Source organism: Suillus fuscotomentosus (assembly GCF_016647785.1).
Source record: "Suillus fuscotomentosus strain FC203 chromosome Unknown F5891scaffold_34, whole genome shotgun sequence".
NCBI lineage: Eukaryota > Fungi > Basidiomycota > Agaricomycetes > Boletales > Suillaceae > Suillus > Suillus fuscotomentosus.
In genome coordinates this window covers 77754-97231 of record NW_024539546.1, presented here as the reverse complement: position 1 = coordinate 97231, position 19478 = coordinate 77754, and the positions used below count along the sequence as shown (strand labels likewise).

Here is a 19478-nt window from a genome sequence, read left to right as displayed (position 1 = left end):
CGGCATCGGTACAGTGACAAATGATGACTGAAATGATTGTAATTGGCCGTCTTCGCGCGGGCGTTACATGATGTGTGCCGAAGGGAAATTTATCGCGCGAACAACGGGATGTACGATCTTTTGCTGTATTCAAAAATCTTACTCACGTTAATATCGAATGGTGAGCAAAATCATGACTGCGCAAGTTCCCGCAGGAGGCGAGGCGCACCAACCTCATGTTCAATGGAACAATGGAACCGTCGTGGTGTCAGCTCGCGTGACTATGTAGATCATAATAGATTCCAATCGGTTTAGGCAGTCTTTCGATTTGAGCCAATCGAAGTTTGTCCAAATCACCCACAAGGGATAAAAAAGCACGTATGTAACCAGGATCTAGTGCGATAGGTCTTTATAATCACTGTGGAATATCTGCAATTGCTCCATATATATGTTGCCAACAACTTATGATCTGATCTTTTAAGTCAGCTAATGCTAAAAATACCCCGAGGATATATAATTCGCTTACAAAACTGTGGCAACGATCCGCCTAGAATGTGCTGCGTGTCTGAATTCGGTCAAGTAGATCCCTAGAACATGAACGGATGTGAATAATTAAGTGAACTCTGCAGATGCAAGAGTCTTGACCTTGCCAGGTGCCGAGGTTCAGACGGCCATCGGTAATTGGGATCGAGATAGTAGCACCGATCAAGGATGTCTTCGTGTGAGATACGCTAAAAGAACAGGATTTACATTGGTGAAAGAGCACCTTTAAAATTCAATAAAGCGACGTACGAGTCACTGTAGGCCACACGCACATGAGTCTAATTATCAATAAGCACTGGTGAACGTGAAATAATTACTCTGGGCCTTCGTCCGTGTGCATCCAGTTAAGACTCTCGGGAACGATGTTATCCAGAGCCATGTCCATATCTGTTGAATTGTTCAGCCAACATGGTCGTCTTCTACTGCTTCATGATGTCTCTCCTTTGCGAACAGTCTGGAGCATCGAACATGGTGAGCACTAACTCATAGACTTCGTACTTCACTGAGAACCGACCTCGATCATAATTTTCATTGATCGTCAGCGCGGCTGACGTGTGTTGGCTGACAGTGTTTGATAATTTCCGAAATACAGGCTACGCTACACTCACATGAAGAGGAAGAGCATCCCAACCTGTGCAAGATGTGATCCGGTGTTGGAATGACCGAATCAAGTGAATAGTACTAGTCGTACCTTCACGTCCTTGATACCTGGTGTGATATGGGCGTAAACCTCATCCGTGACAAGATGACATCCCTTGGATCTTTGTGAAAGCGAAAAGGTTTTCTGCCAGCCCATCGTATGGAAACAGCAAAAGAAAGGTCCCGGTCAGGATTCGCATGCACAACTCAGACAGACCTTTGGGAATTTGAAAGTGACAAACTTGAAGCTTATGTCATCGTCACGGAGGGCGGCCGCCATTTTTCCCTTGACCCGTTAATTTTCCGCACAAACATTCCACGATCTGTGTAGTACATGTTGTCTGTACTCGTTTCTGGATTCCAGCGATTCTCAGAGTCATGTTAAACACCCTTCACAGCAACCTAGACTCCAGCTTCTCACAAGTTTCTTCAGACATACACGAGAACGACCTTCTGGTTAACGCCATCCATTCAATCCGCCCTGACAGGTTGCCAAATGCCTTTTGTATTTGCAACCCATTGAAGTCCCCCTAGGTTACAGGTAGTATCTTACTACTGCATCAATAGCAATCCTCAGTCACCTCGATGTCTCTCTTGATGCGTGCGGAGGATAGGTAGTACCGTGGCAGCCAAAGCGGTAGCTGTGCGGAGAGTGAGAGTTGACAGCGCACTTGGGTTATTTCATATGACACGCAGGTGCATGAGCAAACCAGATAGGATCAGCATTTGACGTGGCTACAAGAGTCTAGCTTCGGCTGGCCCTAGAGTCAATGACACAATCTATGAGGTTGGGCTGGACCGAGCGTTAGCTTGGGAAGGCGTATGAGCAAACCAGATAGAATCAGCATTTAACGTGGCTACAAGAGACATCCGAACTGTGCTACTAGAGTTTAATGGGCTCGGAGGCGAGGGGCAAACGGTGGGAGTACGCTCTAATTCAAATATTCAAGCCTAATCAGACTATTTGCTTCGAATATTTACATAATTGTAAGTTGGTCCCCGTTGTCGCCAGCCAAACAATGACATAAGCCACCAAATTAGGATCGCTAACACCAAAACATTAATGCGAATGGTCTGTCAAGCTCTCATGCACATGCACTTGCAGCAGTCCTAATCATTTAGTGATCAGAGCGTTTCCGTACCAGATACTAGTATAAAACAGTAGTGCACGACAGTTTCGGCGCTACGGGCCGCATGGAGTTTATGACACCTTGAACTTAAATCTTAGTTGAGGACGCTTTAAATCGCACAACTTATTTATGGGGCTACCTTGGAGAAACTCTCTTTGACATGATATATCACGACATTTGTTCATATCCCGCATATGGATTTTGTTCCGGCCTGGCCAAGATGCTTCTCGGTGCTAGTACTTGTATGTATAATGCTGCATTTCAACGAAAATAAGATGGCCCCTCCCAGGCGTACTTGACATGGTTAGGCATCGGCAGGAGGAAGGTCTGAACCTTGTTAGAAAAAGGGAATTATTTCAGGTGCACTGATCAGCAGGTACCTGGAGTGACGGAAGTCGCCACTTCGTGTAGTTGGTGACGCTTGCACATATGTGTGTCGTTTCTCTCAAGGTGACAGGTTCATTCCGAGGCACAACAAAGTACATTCACGAGGCAATGGGTGCCTGGTATCAATCTTCCATGCCGAACCTCTTGGCACGATCTAAACCACCGCGATTGCCTGGTACATTACGATTCCTGCAGTGATTGGCATAATGCCCCTTTTCTCCGCACTGGGCATGATGAATATTTTCCTCTAAAAATAAACGCATAGAAACAAACCTTGAAACACAGCACTTCATCGAGATTTCTACGAGGTGGTCCACTACCGTTCGGTCCTCCACTGTGCGACGTCGCCTGCGGACCCATGGCTCCCCGATCGAAATCAGCATACCGACCATATCCTGGTGGCGGCGGGCCAAGGTCACGATTTGAAGGCGGTGATGGAGGTTCGTATGATTTTGGTGGCGGTAAGTCAGGTTTCGGACTAGGAATGACAAAGAAGTCAAGCAAGAAGAATGAGTATAGATTACACGCACTGGCCACGAGGGCAGTCTGGACCTAGGGGGCACAAACCGGTTAGGTAGAGTTGACAGGCGACACGGCGAACATGCTTGCGAGGGCATGTTGGTCCTACGTGCAATACCATACGATTAATAGATCCGACGTGACGAGTTGACAGAGGCACACACCTAGTTTGCAGAACCCGCGTTTGTAATCAGGACATTCAACACGGCGTTCCTTGGGATGAGCATAGAGGCATTCATCTCCTGCTGAGCAATAACCGTACTTTGCATACCACCAACACTCTGGCATCCGCCTGAGATTGTACTCATGCAAGAACTCGCACGCATCGCCCTTTTTACACAAACCACGTAGCCAATGTTTACAGACTGTAGCTAAACGTTCTCGTTCGCGAGGATGTGTGGGTAACTGCTTTGGGGGCTGAAAGTTCTGTGAAGAGGGCGTTGTATGACGTAAAGGACAGTGGAGTGGTCCCAATGGACATCCAGTTGGGGTCAAGGACAGACGACATATTTGATCGTCTTGAAAGAACCTGTGAGTGGAAGAGATGGTATTAAAAACCGAAGAGAGTTACCTTTGTCGAGCTTGAGACCAAGTTCATTTTTTACATAGAGTTCTTCTGGAAAGTTGTTCTGGTGGAACTGAGGATGGACGATATCCTTGAGGGCTGATGGGCCAGCTAATGGGTTAGTGGCCATTATTGACAAGTTGAAAGCGGTGCAAAGAAGAAGCGACACGTCACGGGGTTTATCAGGGGCAATGCTTCGCCTAATCTGTACGTCAACTGTACGTAGTTATTAAGGGTTGCATAGAACTCTAATGATCAGATCGTCACACCGAGATAAAATACCAGCTGGCGAGGCAATTCGTATCCTCACGTCTGCCTCGTCAGCCTATCTTCCCTTCCATCATAGAATATGATGCCGTCGTCATTCAGCCTCCCCCTCGCTGATCTTTCCACATTTTTTCTGGCCCTCTTCGCACTCGCATGGTTCCTACCACGCACTTTACTTGCCACAGTTGCCGCGAAGAGGCCCCTACCGCCTGGTCCTCCCACAGGTTGGTTTGGCAATCTTAATTTGCCGTCCAGCTATCAGTGGCTTCATTATGCCAAGTGGAAAGAATTATACGGTAGGGCACATGGAACATGTCTATCAAATAACTTATCTACCCACAACGTTGACAGGCGACATCATCTATATCTACGTTCTGGGCAACCCCATCATTGTCGTTAACTCGGCACAGGCAGCAGAGGAACTTTTTGAAAGGCGGAGCAAAAAATATTCTTCAAGGCAAGTCGTTCTGCGACTTGATCTGTCTCTTGGGTAATCATGAAAGAACACAGGCCTGTCAGAACTATGGTGGTCGAACTGTAAGTACTGCTGTGAATCGATCACTGATACGTGGCTGAAAGCCGTAGGATGGGATGGGATTGGCTCTTTTCGTCAATGCCGTACGGGCCGAGGTGGAAACAGCGTACGTGGTCTATTATAACAGGCATGTAAAAGCGAATTTTCGCCCCTCAGACAGATCCCTCTTCCGTCGTCACTTTCACAGGCTGCTGACGTCGGATTATTACTCGGTCGTCACTAAGGAGACTTATACAACTCTCCGAAATTTAGCCCATTCACCGGATGATTTTGCTCACCACTTGCGCCGAACAGCCGCGGCTATCGTTATGAAAATCTCGTACGGACATGAGGTTTCAGACAAAGGTGACATTTACGTCACATTGGCAGACGAAGCGATGCAGGGTCTTGGTATGGCAGGCATCTTTGGCTCATTTCTGGTAGATTATCTTCCATTTTGTAAGTCGGTTCCACGAGCCATGATCAATAGTACTGACTAGCATCCATGCCTGCAGTAAAATACGTTCCTGCACGCATGCCCGGCGCACATTTCAAGCGTCAAGCGTTGATATGGCGCACAATGACGAAGAACATGATCGACCGACCATTTCAGGCAGTCAGGGAACGCATGGCGAACGGCACTGCTATTCCGTGTTTTGCACAAAAGGAACTAGAGAAGTTAGAACAGGATGTAAATTCGGATCCTGACTATGAGACCATAATTAAAAACGTGGCAGGTATCTCCTATGCAGGTTGGTAATTCTTTTCATTGCACTTGGACATGTTCTAACTCAATCTCAGCTGGCGCGGATACGGTTCGTTGCAAATATTCATAAGTTCTTTGGTCGTCACTTATTCGAATTTGCAGACAGTGTCTACCTTGCTTTCCTTCGTTCTGGCGATGCTAGTTCATCCCGAAGTGCAGACACGAGCGCAGCAAGAACTTGATGACATTCTTGCCATGGACCGCCTGCCAACGTTTGCTGATAGATCTAAACTGCCATTTATTGACTGCGTTGTTTGGGAATGTCTGCGATGGAATCCAGTACTCCCTATGGGGTTGGCTCGCCTTGTAACTTCAGATGATGAATACAACGGTTATTTTATTCCAAACGGCACCTCGATCTTGCCCAACGTTTGGTAAGTCAAACATCGATGAAATGAAAAATAATGAAACTTATACATAATTTATAGGGCAATCCTTCATGACGCCAATGTTTACCCGGATCCGTTAATTTTCAGTCCTGAGCGTTTCTCAGACCAGAAGAAGAACGATGACCTTGGTATCAACAAGCTTCCTTGGCCAGCCTTCGGGTTCGGACGACGGTTTGTTACCAAACCACTTTCATTTAGCCAAAAGTATTCACTTCGTTCAGGATGTGCCCTGGACGCTGGCTAGCTTACGAAACTATTTGGTTTTCCATTGCGTGCATTCTATCCGTGTACTCGATCGAGAGAGGCATTGATGAGAATGGCCTCGAGATAGTACCTGAAGTTGCATACACATCCTCCATGATAAGGTGTGTCATCTCGTTACCTTCAGAAGATGAGTTATTTACATTCACGATAAGCCGACCCAAGCCCTTCAAATGTCGCTTTATACCTCGTTCGGAAAGAGCCGATGAATTAATCAAGGGTACTGCCTCCTGAACTATGTGCATCGGTGGGAGGTCTAGATTGTGAACTTCAGGCTCTCCTGTTTCTCGGCTTCGCGTGCTTAACGGATGGATTTCGAAAATTTATTATGACACGATATTGCGCAAGTAGACCTTGCATGAAACGAATATACTTGTAATTCTGGCCTACACGAATATCTGTACTACCATATGCCCAGAATTGTGGATTCCAGACCCCCTTGCCTTAATCTTTCGACAGCCTGGTTCACACGATCGAACCAGGTAATATCACTTTCTTCTCCCCCTTCGGCAAACACTTCAAGAAAGTATACATCATGGAAGGTGGCTGAAGATAGGGATGGTCGTCGGTCTATGCGGGAGATGGGTATGTTGAGTGCCTTGATCGCCCGGGAAAAATCCCATGCCAAAGAGTCTCTGTCAGGTAAGAGACGGATCAGAGCACGCTTCTGGTAGATGGGTGGCGTTTGCCATGGGACCCGAGCGTCGGCGCCATAGGATACGATATAAAAGCGCGTCATGTTGGCTGCAAAATCTTAGCTCATTTCTGCGATGCATCATAAACATCACATACACTCTCCATCTTGGATGCCAGTGTGCAACACTTCCAGGCCAGGAAACAGCGAAGTCACGACCGTTGAACAGATCGCTGCACTCTTGAAGGGGTCAAAGCTCTCGGACGGTGCGTTGAGCAATGCACGAGCAGCGCTCGCAGTCGAGTCTGTCGGCACAAGCGACGCTCTTGGAAGGTGTCCTTTCAAAAACGCCTTACATTGGCCTAAAGCCTGCAGTGATGCATCAAGATGTGTTATATACAAGAAGGGAGACGTATGTGATCTCACTTGTTCGTGGCTGAAAACATGTTCGATGTCCTCGATTTTGACATTTTTCCGAACTACCAGGGAGTGTTTGATCGATAGGTTTGTCTCCCCTCTCACAAAACTATCTCGACCGGCGGATTCGCATCGGAGTAGGTTGTAAGTTTCGATCACCGACCCATTGGTACTATTTTCTTGGGGTATGATACCAAAGGGCAGCTCGGGCGATAAAGACTCGAAGACACCTAGAGAATCCCATAGATCATTACAGATATGATTGACCAGGAGAAGACCGACTTACTAGTGATGGTCTGCTTTGCGACATAACGGACAGAATCACCAAAAACGTCAAACGCCGCTTGATGGGAATATGTTCCGGGCGGACCTAAGAAATTCAGAGCAGGCAACTCCTGCACTTCTTCGGAGCTTGATGCCAATGCAGGAAGAGTGTTCGACATCGATAGTCTATTGTTCGTCCAGGCTTGTCTGGCCAGGCAGGACGTCCAAAGGTCATTAAACGAATTACATACACAGTGAAACGCATGATCGTTGTCGTAATTGTATCACATCAAGATTCAAAAAAAAACAAGAAAGTACATGGAGCTGTAGCTGCTAAAGTACTTCATGGACAGAGGCAAAACATGGTAAACTTTACAATACATTATTTATTGCGATAACTTAATAACGAGACAAACTGGTTTCAAAAAAAAAGTGGGGAAAAAGTCAAGGCTGGGGATTTATGTTATTTATCTTAAGGAAGTATGCCACGTCGGGATGATTTGCGCTCGCCTGCGAGACATTGGCAAGCAGCTGCTGATCGCTGACAGTAGAAACTGGTCTCCCGTCCGCAAGACTCAAATGCACGGCATCCAACATTCTCTGATACCGGTCTAAAAATATAACATTGAGTACCGGAAGCAAAGTCATCCGAATAACGTACATGAGAGGGGAACTCGTTCGGCCATCTTGCTTAATGCCATCCTGAGCCAAGAGTTTGTTATTCAGGGAATCACCATGCGTAACGCACCACTGACCTTACAAAGTCGAGCTCTGCCCGTAGGGTGTCTATTTGTTGGACACAAGCAGCTTCCTGGGCAGCACGGAGGAAACGGCCAAAACATTGACCGGCAAGATACCAGCAAAACTAGCAAAATAGATGAGATATAAGTGACCTCAGGTTAGCTATCACATACCGAGCAGAAATAGTCCAAAAGCCCGATATCATAATTCGTGGACCACATCGCATATATGAGTTCAAGAATTGCACGGGCACTCTCGAGCATTTTGGCAGCGGAAGTGCAATTCCTCTCTAAACTGGCGTGAGGTTCATGAAGTAAAATCATTGATCTGAAAGTATGACAATGAGCTTAGATGCGTAGTCACAAAAATTCAACAACTCACACATGTGCGGTGAGGAAAGTCGTGTATAAGTGCGTGTCCACCTGTCCATTTCTGAATGGGTCTTTCAGATTACTCGGAAACGATGACCGGAAAGACATGAGCAACTGATCCAATTCCAGAAAGGCAGGGGATGACCGAATATCTGGCTGATCTCCATACACCTGGGTTGCAAAGTTCCTTGCCGGTAGGAATCTCGCGTCTCCCAAATTCGATTTGATCCTGTATCGGTGGTTGAAGTTTTTGACGAAAGAAAGAAGCATAGTGCTCTTGATATATAACGTGAAGGAATCGGTGATATCGGGGGGATGGAAAAGCACCGCTTCTCTGACGTGACACCACTGGCGCACGTTATAGTTCACAGGTATCTGAGTAGATTATCAGCTAGCAGGAAGAAAAGCAAGTGTTGTACTAACCCCCAACTCAAACTGCTCCATTGTGACTGGGAAAACTTGGGCGATGTCGTCATCATCAAGAGAGAGCGCCCAACCAGTGCCAGATCCATGCTGGCGATCAACTGCGTACGCCAGCCAGAAGGTATTTCTTCGTATTTCGTCCTCAATTGGAGTGCGAGGTGGCGAGATTATCGACATTGTTGGGGAGCTCCCAAGTAACGAACGAAATGGAGGGCAAATGTTAAGTCCCAACGGAATCGCAACACGCAAAGATTGGCCACTGCAAGTAAATAACTGCATCAAAGGCAGTTAGCGATATTTCACAAGGCATGTAAATCATAGCAACCTCAACCCATCTGCCACAAGCTGGTAAGTAAGAGAACATTCGATAGAAGATAAACTGACTTCGAGTGACACCAATAATACCACGTCAGTAGAACATACGCTAAAAGACAGTTAGTCACTACGCAGCCGCTCACATAGACTCACTGACTTTGCACGCATTGCACCAAGTGTTGACCTCTGTTCAAGTACTTCTCGACCGTTTCCTTAGCGTGACTTGCTTGTTGCTCTGCAAATGTATCAGGCAGGTCCGGCTGTGCAAATTGTCCTTCGTCTGCCACAAAGGTGATTGTCAGCCAAATAGGCGTTGGAACAATTAAAAGATGAAGTTTTTACATGGAAAGTCTGCAGCATTTGTCCGGGGTCCTCCAGCTGCAGTGTAGATGGCACTGACGGCGCATATGGCATGTAGAACAGGTGCAACGGGGAAATCAGGATGATCCGGCGGGTATGATAGCGAAGCTATGAAGTTAGCCCTGTGGAAAAGGCGGGATGCGTGCGGGTGAAACAAAAAGAACATATCGACCCTGGTACGAACAATAAGCCGAAGAAATTGATCGGAGAAACGACTTACAAATGACGAATAAGTTCTGGGTGAGGGAGGTTGACAGGCCAATGTGACCAGATGACGTCTGCCAAGAGAAATGGAGTCTAAATTTATAAGAAAGAGGGGTCGCCACACGTACCCATGCTAGATGAAAGCAAGGGAGCATCGATCCTGGCGCTTGCACCTTCAATGAGATGTGAATTGCCATTCCAAAAGTATGGGTTAACCGTCTGAGCATTCATGTCCAAATTAGATGGTGACAATAGTGACTCTAGGTCGCTCGGGAAGTTCATTGTGGATGCCGAACCAGGACGTGAATTTGATGGCACAGATTGAATGGAAGCAGGTGAATTCTGAATAGACGAAAGAGTCGAACTGCTAGATGGATTAGCATCTGGGGATGTTGCCTGCTCCTTTTGGCTTAAAAGTGCCTCGAGCTCCTCTGAGGACGAGAATTTGGTGATGAGTTTCTACGAATTGAGCAAGCCATATACGTACTTATCCGAGTCTCCAATCGCTCAAACCTGTTCTTGGGACTATCTGATGGAGTAGATGGGGTCTCCGTTGTTGCAACTGATCTGAGATTTGAACACAAGAGCAATCTACCAGCGATGACGCGTACCTTCGTCGAATGTGCATTCCGGCCTTTCCGGTAAGTTTGCCCCGGGCTGTGCATGGTCGCGAGCATGCTTGTGCGAGCGAACACACGTCGAGCAGGGTCGTCTGGCATCACTGGTGGATGATTATCTGAGCAAAGGCAGCTCTCATCTAGACATGACTTTACCATTTCTTGTAGTGATATAGGTCAGAATGCTGTCTCAAATGACATATTGAAACTCACCAATTTGCGTCGTCTGCACTGATGGCAGGCCTAAAAGATGATTTGAGTGTTTGGGGAGGGAAAGAGAAAAAAGTCTTGGACCTGATTTCTCTTGAGTACAGTAGCGCCGCCTGTTCCCGAGCCGACTGAACCTGGTGCTTTAGGCATCGATAAAGATTGGAAACGTGGACTTGATAAAGAGTATGATAGCGAGTGATTACAGCATGCAAACTTGGACCAACTGATAAGTAAGGTCCACTAGTGGAAGCAATGGAAGAAGTGCAGGTCCAAAGGTGTTGAAACGTCGAAGAACCACCTCAGACAACGTCAATCCTAAAACAATCCCAAAAGTAACTCGCTCAACCATATCCGGGACCATAATATTTACACTCGACATCTTACTTAGACTCGCACTAAGTACGCTCCCGCATATCAATCATGACTAAGAACCCATCAGATGCAACATATAGGTCGTAACAGAAGCAACAACATAAATGGGCGTGATATGATAAAACAAAGAAAATCCATCTATATGAGCATGGTAATAACAAGTCCACTCTCATACGATAACACAACCACGACCACTGCGCTTCTTTTCCTTCGGGGGAGGGTTCACTGTAAGTCTGGTTAAACACGTCCTGCGATGAGGACCAACAAGCAGGCTCACAAACAGCACGGATAACCTCATCAAACACGGTCTTTAGGCCCTTTTGCGATAGCGCAGAGCATTCGAGATACTTGACAGCACCAATGTCCCTCGCCATCGAGACTCCTTGCGTGTACTGGATGGGCTGCATGCGTCTGGGTAATTTGGGATTAAGAACAGGTCTCGGGTAGCATGCCAGAACTTACCGGTCACGGAGTTTCTCGATGGTAGCAGGATCTTCGCGCAAATCCAGTTTAGTGCCAACCAAGACCACCGAAGTAGATGGTGCATGATGCGAAATCTCGGGCCACCACTGGATTACTGCGGTTAACAAAAACAGTTAGTGTATTTGAACGAAGAGTGACGCACCTTGGTTCTAACGTTCTCGTAGCTAGGTGGACTGACGAGCGAGAAACAGATCAAAAAGACATCTGTCTGAGGGTAGGAGAGTGGACGGAGACGATCGTAATCTTCTTGTCCAGCGGTATCCCATAGGCCGAGAGAAATGGTTTTCCCGTCGACCATCACATTTGCAGAGTAGTTGTCGAATACTGATACTGAGTGAGACGGCAGCATTGTCAGGTCACCCACCGATCATACCTGTTGGCACGTATTCTCCCTATGAAACAACTTGAACGTTGCTCCAACACAAGAGCACATAAAACTCACTGGAAAGGCATTTGTGGTATAAGAGATGAGAAGACACGTCTGGATCACTCATGAATCTCTCGACGCTAGAGCCTCGATGTGAAGGAGAACTTGCCTTGCCAACAGCACCATCACCGACTACAACACCTAAATGTCGTGTTAGCTGATATCGACAGTAGACAAGCAAGACATACATTTGATATTGTGCATTCTGATTGAATCCTACTTGGTTGCCTGAAAGAGAAGCCCTCGAGGAAAGCAATGTGTCCGCAGAATAAGCGAGTGCTTGTATAGACCTGCCAATTTCGCAAGGAGATAAGCCCGGGTGGTTTGTGGCTGTCAGCAAATTGAAACAGAGGCCATCACAGCTCAAGACACAGATTTAAACATACCTTTAACTTTGAAAGACGGTAGGAGGCAAGACGACCGACGACGGATGTACGGGGGAATGCTTTGCACCTGGAATCGGTGCGACTAGGCTGTCCTTGCTTGATATCCTTGATGTGCCTCTCCGCAAACGTACAATAAATGGATCAACAATACCTTAAATTAGGAATATTTCGTTCATATCTCCGCTTTTTTCTCACATCCTCATGCACCAAATGTACTGTATTTCATTCGTTCATCACAATGGCGTAATAAATACGCTAGGTGGAGCGGTTAACGACGTACTTTCCAAGTAAAATCTCGGTGCTGGGGTAGTGATCACATTAATCATGTTGTGGATTTGAGATCCCCCTCCGGGCGAAACCCGGCCACTGGCCGTAGGAACAAATACATGTCAAGGCAAAACAGTATACAAGTAAGGTAGGTTGGGCGGGTGTACATGTACAAATCTGAAACAATTGCCAAAGCCAAGTGAAAAATTCTGGAGCTGATAAATAGCGGAAACCATTCAGATATAACGACATACAAAGGCAAAGCGGATCGAAAACTGGTAGAACAAACGAACAAGATCACTCAGGCTAACCAAACGTCACTCTGCGTTTCTTTGATGGTGGTGCCAAATCATCCGCAACATCAATTAACACTCCCTCGACTTCCGCTTCATCCTTCTCCTCCGCTGAAGTAGAAAGATCGAACGGTGCCATCAACCCAATGCCTAGGCCAACGAGACCGTCATTGGATTCTGACGTTTCATTGTCCGGTAGACGGAAATGTCTCATCACTGGGCTTTCCGCCTCTGGACTAGATAGAGGCGGCGATATGACCCTCTTTTCGGGCGGGTGTCGCAAGGTAGATCCAAGCGGCTTGAACGGGCTCCCAAAGGGATCATCGCTGGTTAAGCGGGCAGGGCTTGGTATCGCTGCACTGCTCACCGAAGATGTGAGCGAGTTATCAGAAAGCCAGCCGCCCTGCAAGTCAAAGGAATTGTTCATGGCAGTTTTTTTCCGGTCATGACCAAGCTTGCGACGAAGACTGCCGCCGAGTGAGGAGTCATTCAAGCGTTTGCGGAAGTCAAGGCGAGTAAAGACTGGCACTGGCGAACGATTATCAGAAAATAAGTGGCGTGGTGAAGGTCTAAAGATGATGGGAGAGCTTCCTTCGGTGAATATGCTGCTAAGGTCGCCGAGCGTCTTTCCGCGGAAAGTGGTACTGCAGGGAGTATTCATGACACTCGTCGTACCAGTGCTTGGGGAGCTTGAATCGATAACAGATGAACCTTTCGTTACAGGAGTCGCACGCGCGAGCATCGACAAGCAAAACTCCCTAGCCCCAGAATGAAGGGGGTGGCTTGGACTCGGAAAGCGCCAGGGCTGGTCTGAAGGAAGACGCGGTGGAGAATGGCGGAACGATGGTGTCAATGTCGGGTCATAAGGAGACATGGGGATAGCAAATCTTGATGTTTTTGGGGATGCACTCGAGTCATCAATTTGAATTGCCCGCAAATTATAGGAATCTGTTAGCGTGACTCCTTCGTCCAATGGCTTTGCATGTTTGAGGACGGGAGGAGACGAAAGTGCAGGAAACTCATTCTGTTCAATGACAGGCGCAGAGGGTACAGGGAAATCATCATCATCTGCATCGTCATCATCCTCTGGGTCTGGGGTAGGTGTTATACTATTCCTTGAGGACAAGTTTCTTGACTTCCTGGATTTGTTATCTGGTCCCCTTGAACCCCGATGATCATCAGTATAATTTTCCTTATCGTGATAGTTATTTCGTTCCCCTGAAATGAGAATTAGTTATCAGGAAATGCCAACTCTCGGGCATAAGCTTACTGCCAGATCCGCGGCCACCACGAGTACGATCATGTCCCTCACGACGATTCGACATGGCAATCTTGTGTTTCTCATATACGTGTCGCCTCCACATACTTTTTGCATTGACCCCTGCATACGTTCTCCTGCAGAATGTGCAACGCAGCCTGGGCTCTTCACCTTCGGGCCAGCCATCAGGGCCCAAAGCCTTGAGATCCTTTTTCTTGGCTGGACACCATCCTCTGGGCGGTTCAAGCTGCGGAGGATAAGGGATTGCATCTGGATTGGTAGACAACCCGTTGACAAAATCGTTCTGATCTAAGAACCAATCCGGATTCGCAGCCATCAGCGAGTAGGAGAGGCCTTCAGGGTACAGGTGAGCATTTGGAAAGGCAACGAACGGAGGATGAATAAAAAATATATTCGGGTCAGACAGGGAAGGATCCATCATAGGCATATGTTGAACTAAGGATGACGTTGAATGCGTCCGCATAGAAGGCTGTAATTTAGGCGGCGGCGGGACAGGAACTGAAGAGCCGTTTGGTGTATATGGCTTTGGCTTAAATGATGCGGCGGCAGGCGTGAAAAAAGGGAGGTCCGAAGTAGACGTCAAACGTCGCTTCAGGGTGCGAGTTGCGTTCGTAGATGACGTGCTAGTAGATGAAAACGAGGTGTTTAGAGTAGGTCGCGTGTCTGACATGGCAGGTGACTGCTAGGCTATGTGTACCGATTACTCTTATTAAGCGCTACATATTTCCTGCCCAACGCAACGAGTACTCACGCGTAAAAAAGACTTTTGATGGTGTCTCAAACCGCTTAAGATAATTAGATTTTGACGTGCGTGACAGTGGGCGGGCTGGTAGGGGATATCACGGGAGGGGTCGCTGCGAAAACTGTCGACCGGGTGACGATGTACTCACTACGATTATTTCTCACATTTTAAGCGGAGCTGACACGTCTCTCTTCTATCCTCAACGCGTCCATCACGTGACACTGAATTTCGCGTTACTACGCAAAGCGAACAACGTTTCTCAGCACTCAACCGGAGCAGGCGTGCAAACAGGATTAATTAATTAAGTACTGACGAGATGTGGAAACAAAACCTCAGTGCCCCTTTTCGATACTGTTGATGAGACATGTATCAGTATGATCACACCACTATCCTGAAGAGTTTCCGCCACAAAGGACACATCTACTCGGAAGTATCGCAGCAGTACACGATGCATAACAAGGCTAGAGTCAAAGAAACCCTAGCCGGTGATTTGAATTGCGCACTAAATCAAACCTACTAGCACCCCACGCTCAAAAGCAAACTTCGACACTCACACCGCAACTGGAAGTGAGAGTATGGACATTTGTCGACAAGAAAAAGATACGAGAAAAAGTAGTCATGTTTCCGAAGTATCATCTACTGGCGTACAAACCAGGGTGGTACGATCGCTCACAGAAAGGCCAAGGCTTGGGAACATCATGATTCTAAGCAATAACTTGAAGGAATAGCTGATCTAGAGTGCCAGGGTAATGTACCTGTTGGACACGACGGCATGAGCGTGTGCTGGAAGTACTGCAAGTATTGTTCGGCTTACCCAGCAATCATAAATATACCACCCAAGGGAGTGATAGGTCCAAGGAACTTCAATCTGGATATGGCATGGCGATATTAGAACACAGACATTGACTATGTATAAGAGAGATGCCGCACTTCCACAGAACAAGCGCTACGATGGAGCCAGAAAAGACAAAGCCTCCTCCTGCAATTGCAGGGCCAGCAAACTTGTGCGTCGAAAATCGAGGATGCATCGAGACCATAAACAAGGCCAAGCCGTTGAATATCTTGGCACTCGAAGTCAGAAAAGAGTCATAGTACACGAGGAGTTGCAAACCGCATAATGAGCCGCAGTTTGCCAGGCGGTCAAACTATCAGGCGTGATACCTGGCCTGCGCTTCAATCCATGGGAACCAAATGCGCCAGCAACCATTCCTGTAGCAGCTGATTACCAACCGCCGCACGACAAACGTTATTTAGACAATGCCAACAAGCTGTCCCCGAATAGCTAACCAAGGATAGCCCCCGCCTTCCAAAGGAGCGAGGGCGTTACAAAAGTCGAACTTCGCGGGAGGAGTGGTGTAGACGAGTTGGGAAACGTCATTTCAAAGAGTACTCTAGTAGTAGTAGTAGTACCACTAGTAGTACTGTAGGTGTTGGCTTCTACGAACTTTAGTTGGTGATGTAATCAATGTGCATATATTGTTGCCGAACGTTTAATGTAAAAAAGTCAGGATTTGACTGTATAAGTGCTTGCAGCCAGTACTAGCTATCCAACTACTCATGGGCAAAGCACAAAAAAAGACAGGAAAGGGTCGGCTTGACAAGTATTACAAGCTTGCAAAGTACGCATTTCCTAGATCATCAGAAATATCACATTATCCAACACATCACATCTAGAGAACAAGGTTATCGTGCGCGGTCAGCCTTCAAGCTAATTCAATTGAACAAAAAATACACATTCCTCGAATCAGCTCGATGCTGCATTGATCTATGCGCAGCACCTGGAGGTTGGCTACAGGTGGCTAGCAAGTACATGCCGACAAATAGTGTTATCGTCGGTGAGTGTTTTACAGACACTTGAAAATGACTCTCTTGATTGGATCATTTCACTCTGTAGGCGTGGATCTTGTACCAATAAAACCTATACCTCGTGTGGTCACGTTCGCTGCAGACATTACCACTACGCAGTGTCGTAACCTCATTCGTAGCGAGATCAAGGATTGGAAGGCGGATGTTGTTCTTCATGACGGTGCACCGAACGTCGGTACTGCATGGGTACAGGACGCATACAGCCAATCAGAACTTGTACTGATGAGTTTGAAACTTGCTGTGGAATTTCTCGTCAAAGGCGGGACATTTGTCACTAAAGTTTTCCGAAGCGTCGACTACAATAATCTGATTTGGGTCTTCAACCAGCTTTTTGGAAAGGTAGAAGCTACAAAGCCTCCGTCATCCAGGTGCGTCTTGTTATTTTGGTAGGAGTATTTGATATTTACATAAAGACAGAAATGTGTCTGCTGAGATTTTCGTGGTCTGCCGGGACTTCCTTGCTCCCAAACACATCGACCCCAAGTTTTTGGACCCCAGACATGTTTTCAAGGACCTGTCAACTACTATTGCGTCCGGTACAGACAAGGGTACCTCTGCAAACAACGCACAGGCAAATGTATTTCAACCTGAAAAGAAGCGTCGGAAACGTGATGGTTACGATGACGGGGACTACCTTTTGTTCAAAAAGGCTTCTGCGGCTGACTTTATCCGGAGTGCTGATCCAATAGCTGTTCTCGGACTGGTCAACAAAATAACCTTTGAGTTGCCAGAGGAAAAAGAGTATGACTATTAGTTCTCTGTCGTGCCATTTTGACGTTTCTTCAGGTGGTTGCAGCTTGATATCACCACTCCCGAAGTTCAGGCAAGCTGTGAGGATTTGAAAGTGCTCGGCAAGGGTGACTTTAAGAATCTACTCAGGTGGCGGACTGCGCTTCGTCAAGAAGTCAGTGGTACCGTTTTGTTTCACTTGTTTACGGTCACTCACGTTTACCCATAGATCGGGTTAGATGTCAAGGCGAAGGATACGCAGGATGTTACAGAGACCGTCGAGATCACCGAGGAAGTTGACGAAGAGCAGCAAATTCGAAACGAGGTCTGTCCTCTGGGCCTATGATTTTTCATCTTTCTGACTCGTGTATTAGCTCGAAAGATTGAACGTTGAGGCAGCTGCGCGTACTAAACGTGAACGTCGTCGTGCAAATGAGATAAAGACCAAGACAATCCAGCGAATGCAGTTGCAAATGACCGCCCCGTTAGATATCGGTCTCGAGCAAATCGATGCTTCACTAGGAGTAGGCCAAGAAGATATGTTCGATTTGACGGGCACTGAAAGGCAGCTGAGACACAAAGGCGGGATTGGGATCATACGGGTGGATGATGACACGCCGGAGGATGAGGACGAAGATGAGGTGGTGGCAGGGGACGATCAAGAGGATGAGGTCCTCGATTCTGAGGAAGAAAGGGATCGAAAGGCGTCACGGCTCGAGGCAGAAATGGATGACCTATATGATGCTTACCAAGAGAAACTGAAGGAACGCGACTCAAAATTCAAGGCTAGAGAAGCGAGACAGGGGAACAGAATGCTGGAGGAATGGGGTGGAATTCAGGATGGCGAAAGTAGTGAAAGCGACGAGGAAGGCGGATGGGATCAAATGGAGGCTGCAAAGGGGGACAATGACGATTCCTCAGATGAAAGTGACGACGAGGAACACGAGACGCCAGGCCGAAAGAGGAGAAGACCTCAAGTGACAGAAGTGAAGTCAAATAAGAAGGTCAAGCTCGTGACGAAGCTAGAGGAGCCAACCGCAGCGGGTCGTGCTTCCCAGGTATGGTTCAGCCAAGACCTTTTTGGAGGTGTAGAGGGTCTTGATGATATAGAGGGTGAAGAAGGGAAGGAGGAGGATGTAGACATGGCATCGGCGCAGCATGATGGCAGTGAGGAAGAATGGCAGGATGATGTACGTCCGAAGTCACTCATTTTAAGTTCTATGCTTATAAGATCACCTAGCCTGCTGCTTCGTCTGATGGTGACTTTGAGGTTGTGCCCCAGCAGCACGACGACGACATTGAAATGTGGGATGCTGAGGACGAAAACCAAGATGAAGCTAAGAAGGAACATATCAAAAGTTCGTGCGATGAGCACACCTGGTGTTTTTAATAACCACTGACCCATGTTCTAGAGTATGGCCTAACTACAGCGGAATCTGTGTCCATTGCTCAGCGATTAGTAAATCGCCAAACTACCAAAACACATCTTCTTAATGACGGATTCAACCGTTATTCTCTCAACGCAAAAGACGGTTTGCCGTCGTGGTTCTTGGATGATGAGGGAAAACACTACAAGCCAAATATCCCCGTGACTAAAGAGGCTATTGCTGCTCTGCGAACGCGTCAACGCGCACTAGATGCACGTCCAATCAAGAAGGTCGCGGAGGCCAAGGGGAGAAAGAAACTACGGGCAACACAACGGCTGGAGAAGGCGATGAAGAAGGCAGAAGGTGTGAATGAAACATCAGACATGAGCGAACGCGAGAAGGCAAAGCAGATAGAGAAGCTTATGCGCAAAGGAACTGCAAAAGCCAACCAGAAGAAGGAAACTAAAGTGGTGGTTGCGAAGGGTGCTCACAAGGGAGTCCAAGGTAGACCAAAAGGCGTCAAGGGGCATTATGTTATGGTCGATGCAAGGATGAGAAAAGAGGTAAATTTTTCGTATGTTGATCTTGCACAAGCTGACTGTTGAACAGACACGTGCCAAAAAACGGAGAGAAAAGGCAAACAAAAAGCGAAGATGAGCATGACCAACTTACCACCATACTACAACCAGTTTCGTGCAATGCCAGTACCATTCATCATATCCATGATTCGAGAGCATTGATGATTAGTTTAG

At 47.1% G+C, this 19478-nt stretch overlaps 9 protein-coding genes across 9 annotated transcripts; 2 read left to right on the top strand and 7 right to left on the bottom strand.

The window, feature by feature from the left end:
* Positions 1–257: 257 nt before the first annotated feature.
* Positions 258–1399, bottom strand: F5891DRAFT_1039748 (uncharacterized protein). Its single transcript, XM_041361964.1, has 7 exons — positions 1214–1399; positions 1131–1153; positions 1037–1083; positions 840–909; positions 625–710; positions 502–566; positions 258–448 (listed from the first exon to the last, which is right to left on the bottom strand). Exons 1-6 carry the CDS (start codon positions 1316–1318, stop codon positions 502–504), a joined length of 396 nt encoding a protein of 131 aa, XP_041224698.1. The 5' UTR covers positions 1319–1399; the 3' UTR covers positions 258–448.
* A 1046-nt stretch (positions 1400–2445) lies between these two features.
* Positions 2446–3929, bottom strand: F5891DRAFT_1039745 (uncharacterized protein). The gene is made up of 5 exons (XM_041361963.1): positions 3769–3929; positions 3362–3715; positions 3209–3302; positions 2952–3156; positions 2446–2902 (listed from the first exon to the last, which is right to left on the bottom strand). The coding sequence occupies exons 1-5, from the start codon at positions 3890–3892 to the stop codon at positions 2801–2803; spliced, it is 879 nt and encodes a 292-aa protein (XP_041224697.1). The 5' UTR covers positions 3893–3929; the 3' UTR covers positions 2446–2800.
* A 185-nt stretch (positions 3930–4114) lies between these two features.
* F5891DRAFT_954468 (cytochrome P450) lies at positions 4115–6193 on the top strand (the record flags this gene model as incomplete). Its single annotated transcript, XM_041375260.1, has 10 exons — positions 4115–4325; positions 4381–4510; positions 4615–4670; positions 4721–5002; positions 5059–5295; positions 5345–5358; positions 5412–5683; positions 5738–5869; positions 5920–6063; positions 6115–6193. The coding sequence occupies 10 exons, from the start codon at positions 4115–4117 to the stop codon at positions 6191–6193; spliced, it is 1557 nt and encodes a 518-aa protein (XP_041224696.1).
* On the bottom strand, positions 6115–7669 carry F5891DRAFT_416578 (uncharacterized protein). The gene is made up of 3 exons (XM_041371747.1): positions 7297–7669; positions 6752–7240; positions 6115–6703 (listed from the first exon to the last, which is right to left on the bottom strand). Exons 1-3 carry the CDS (start codon positions 7451–7453, stop codon positions 6363–6365), a joined length of 987 nt encoding a protein of 328 aa, XP_041224695.1. The 5' UTR covers positions 7454–7669; the 3' UTR covers positions 6115–6362.
* Positions 7586–10836, bottom strand: F5891DRAFT_416472 (uncharacterized protein). The gene is made up of 17 exons (XM_041371746.1): positions 10600–10836; positions 10519–10548; positions 10462–10466; positions 10300–10409; positions 10176–10250; positions 9817–10119; positions 9705–9762; positions 9467–9657; positions 9282–9404; positions 9194–9233; positions 9135–9144; positions 8810–9082; positions 8397–8761; positions 8189–8342; positions 8030–8139; positions 7936–7976; positions 7586–7885 (listed from the first exon to the last, which is right to left on the bottom strand). The coding sequence occupies exons 1-17, from the start codon at positions 10663–10665 to the stop codon at positions 7719–7721; spliced, it is 2121 nt and encodes a 706-aa protein (XP_041224694.1). The 5' UTR covers positions 10666–10836; the 3' UTR covers positions 7586–7718.
* A 3-nt stretch (positions 10837–10839) lies between these two features.
* On the bottom strand, positions 10840–12310 carry F5891DRAFT_1039715 (small GTPase Rac1). The gene is made up of 9 exons (XM_041361962.1): positions 12184–12310; positions 11986–12087; positions 11907–11938; positions 11813–11851; positions 11744–11762; positions 11513–11694; positions 11350–11456; positions 11165–11298; positions 10840–11112 (listed from the first exon to the last, which is right to left on the bottom strand). The coding sequence occupies exons 2-9, from the start codon at positions 11999–12001 to the stop codon at positions 11057–11059; spliced, it is 585 nt and encodes a 194-aa protein (XP_041224693.1). The 5' UTR covers positions 12002–12087; positions 12184–12310; the 3' UTR covers positions 10840–11056.
* A 70-nt stretch (positions 12311–12380) lies between these two features.
* On the bottom strand, positions 12381–14902 carry F5891DRAFT_1039712 (uncharacterized protein). Its single transcript, XM_041361961.1, has 3 exons — positions 14774–14902; positions 14014–14709; positions 12381–13961 (listed from the first exon to the last, which is right to left on the bottom strand). The coding sequence occupies exons 2-3, from the start codon at positions 14483–14485 to the stop codon at positions 12757–12759; spliced, it is 1677 nt and encodes a 558-aa protein (XP_041224692.1). The 5' UTR covers positions 14486–14709; positions 14774–14902; the 3' UTR covers positions 12381–12756.
* A 156-nt stretch (positions 14903–15058) lies between these two features.
* Positions 15059–16203, bottom strand: F5891DRAFT_1039710 (uncharacterized protein). Its single transcript, XM_041361960.1, has 5 exons — positions 16052–16203; positions 15876–15982; positions 15695–15825; positions 15579–15632; positions 15059–15519 (listed from the first exon to the last, which is right to left on the bottom strand). Exons 1-5 carry the CDS (start codon positions 16140–16142, stop codon positions 15498–15500), a joined length of 405 nt encoding a protein of 134 aa, XP_041224691.1. The 5' UTR covers positions 16143–16203; the 3' UTR covers positions 15059–15497.
* A 118-nt stretch (positions 16204–16321) lies between these two features.
* On the top strand, positions 16322–19383 carry F5891DRAFT_1129063 (Spb1 C-terminal domain-containing protein; the record flags this gene model as incomplete). Its single annotated transcript, XM_041364355.1, has 10 exons — positions 16322–16383; positions 16439–16599; positions 16659–16998; positions 17048–17371; positions 17417–17534; positions 17589–17684; positions 17734–18549; positions 18600–18717; positions 18772–19289; positions 19336–19383. 10 exons carry the CDS (start codon positions 16322–16324, stop codon positions 19381–19383), a joined length of 2601 nt encoding a protein of 866 aa, XP_041224690.1.
* Positions 19384–19478: the final 95 nt, after the last annotated feature.

Excerpts from the sequence above, each read along its gene's own strand:
- F5891DRAFT_1039748 (XM_041361964.1), bottom strand. The coding sequence starts at position 1,318 with ATGGGCTGGCAGAAAACCTTTTCGCTTTCACAAAGATCCAAGGGATGT. Across the intron at positions 1,154-1,213 it reads CAGGTATCAAGGACGTGAAG|GTTGGGATGCTCTTCCTCTT; the intron begins GTACGACTAGTA and ends CATCTTGCACAG. Across the intron at positions 567-624 it reads GAACCTCGGCACCTGGCAAG|GGATCTACTTGACCGAATTC; the intron begins GTCAAGACTCTT and ends TTCATGTTCTAG.
- F5891DRAFT_1039745 (XM_041361963.1), bottom strand. The coding sequence starts at position 3,892 with ATGGCCACTAACCCATTAGCTGGCCCATCAGCCCTCAAGGATATCGTC. Across the intron at positions 3,716-3,768 it reads TGGTCTCAAGCTCGACAAAG|ACGATCAAATATGTCGTCTG; the intron begins GTAACTCTCTTC and ends GGTTCTTTCAAG. Across the intron at positions 2,903-2,951 it reads ATGAAGTGCTGTGTTTCAAG|TGCGGAGAAAAGGGGCATTA; the intron begins GTTTGTTTCTAT and ends CATCATGCCCAG.
- F5891DRAFT_416578 (XM_041371747.1), bottom strand. The coding sequence starts at position 7,453 with ATGTCGAACACTCTTCCTGCATTGGCATCAAGCTCCGAAGAAGTGCAG. Across the intron at positions 7,241-7,296 it reads CGCAAAGCAGACCATCACTA|GTGTCTTCGAGTCTTTATCG; the intron begins GTAAGTCGGTCT and ends GGGATTCTCTAG. Across the intron at positions 6,704-6,751 it reads TGGCATCCAAGATGGAGAGT|CCAACATGACGCGCTTTTAT; the intron begins GTATGTGATGTT and ends AAGATTTTGCAG.
- F5891DRAFT_416472 (XM_041371746.1), bottom strand. The coding sequence starts at position 10,665 with ATGCCTAAAGCACCAGGTTCAGTCGGCTCGGGAACAGGCGGCGCTACT. Across the intron at positions 8,140-8,188 it reads TTTTGGACTATTTCTGCTCG|TTTTGCTGGTATCTTGCCGG; the intron begins GTATGTGATAGC and ends CTATTTTGCTAG. Across the intron at positions 7,886-7,935 it reads CGAACGAGTTCCCCTCTCAT|ACCGGTATCAGAGAATGTTG; the intron begins GTACGTTATTCG and ends TTATATTTTTAG.
- F5891DRAFT_1039715 (XM_041361962.1), bottom strand. Across the intron at positions 11,852-11,906 it reads GTGATGGTGCTGTTGGCAAG|ACGTGTCTTCTCATCTCTTA; the intron begins GCAAGTTCTCCT and ends TGAGTGATCCAG. Across the intron at positions 11,113-11,164 it reads TGAGGTTATCCGTGCTGTTT|TGAACCCTCCCCCGAAGGAA; the intron begins GTGAGCCTGCTT and ends CCAGACTTACAG.
- F5891DRAFT_1039712 (XM_041361961.1), bottom strand. The coding sequence starts at position 14,485 with ATGCGGACGCATTCAACGTCATCCTTAGTTCAACATATGCCTATGATG. Across the intron at positions 13,962-14,013 it reads TGGTGGCCGCGGATCTGGCA|GGGAACGAAATAACTATCAC; the intron begins GTAAGCTTATGC and ends TTCTCATTTCAG.
- F5891DRAFT_1039710 (XM_041361960.1), bottom strand. The coding sequence starts at position 16,142 with ATGACGTTTCCCAACTCGTCTACACCACTCCTCCCGCGAAGTTCGACT. Across the intron at positions 15,633-15,694 it reads GTAGCGCTTGTTCTGTGGAA|ATTGAAGTTCCTTGGACCTA; the intron begins GTGCGGCATCTC and ends TGCCATATCCAG. Across the intron at positions 15,520-15,578 it reads GGTATATTTATGATTGCTGG|GTACATTACCCTGGCACTCT; the intron begins GTAAGCCGAACA and ends CGTGTCCAACAG.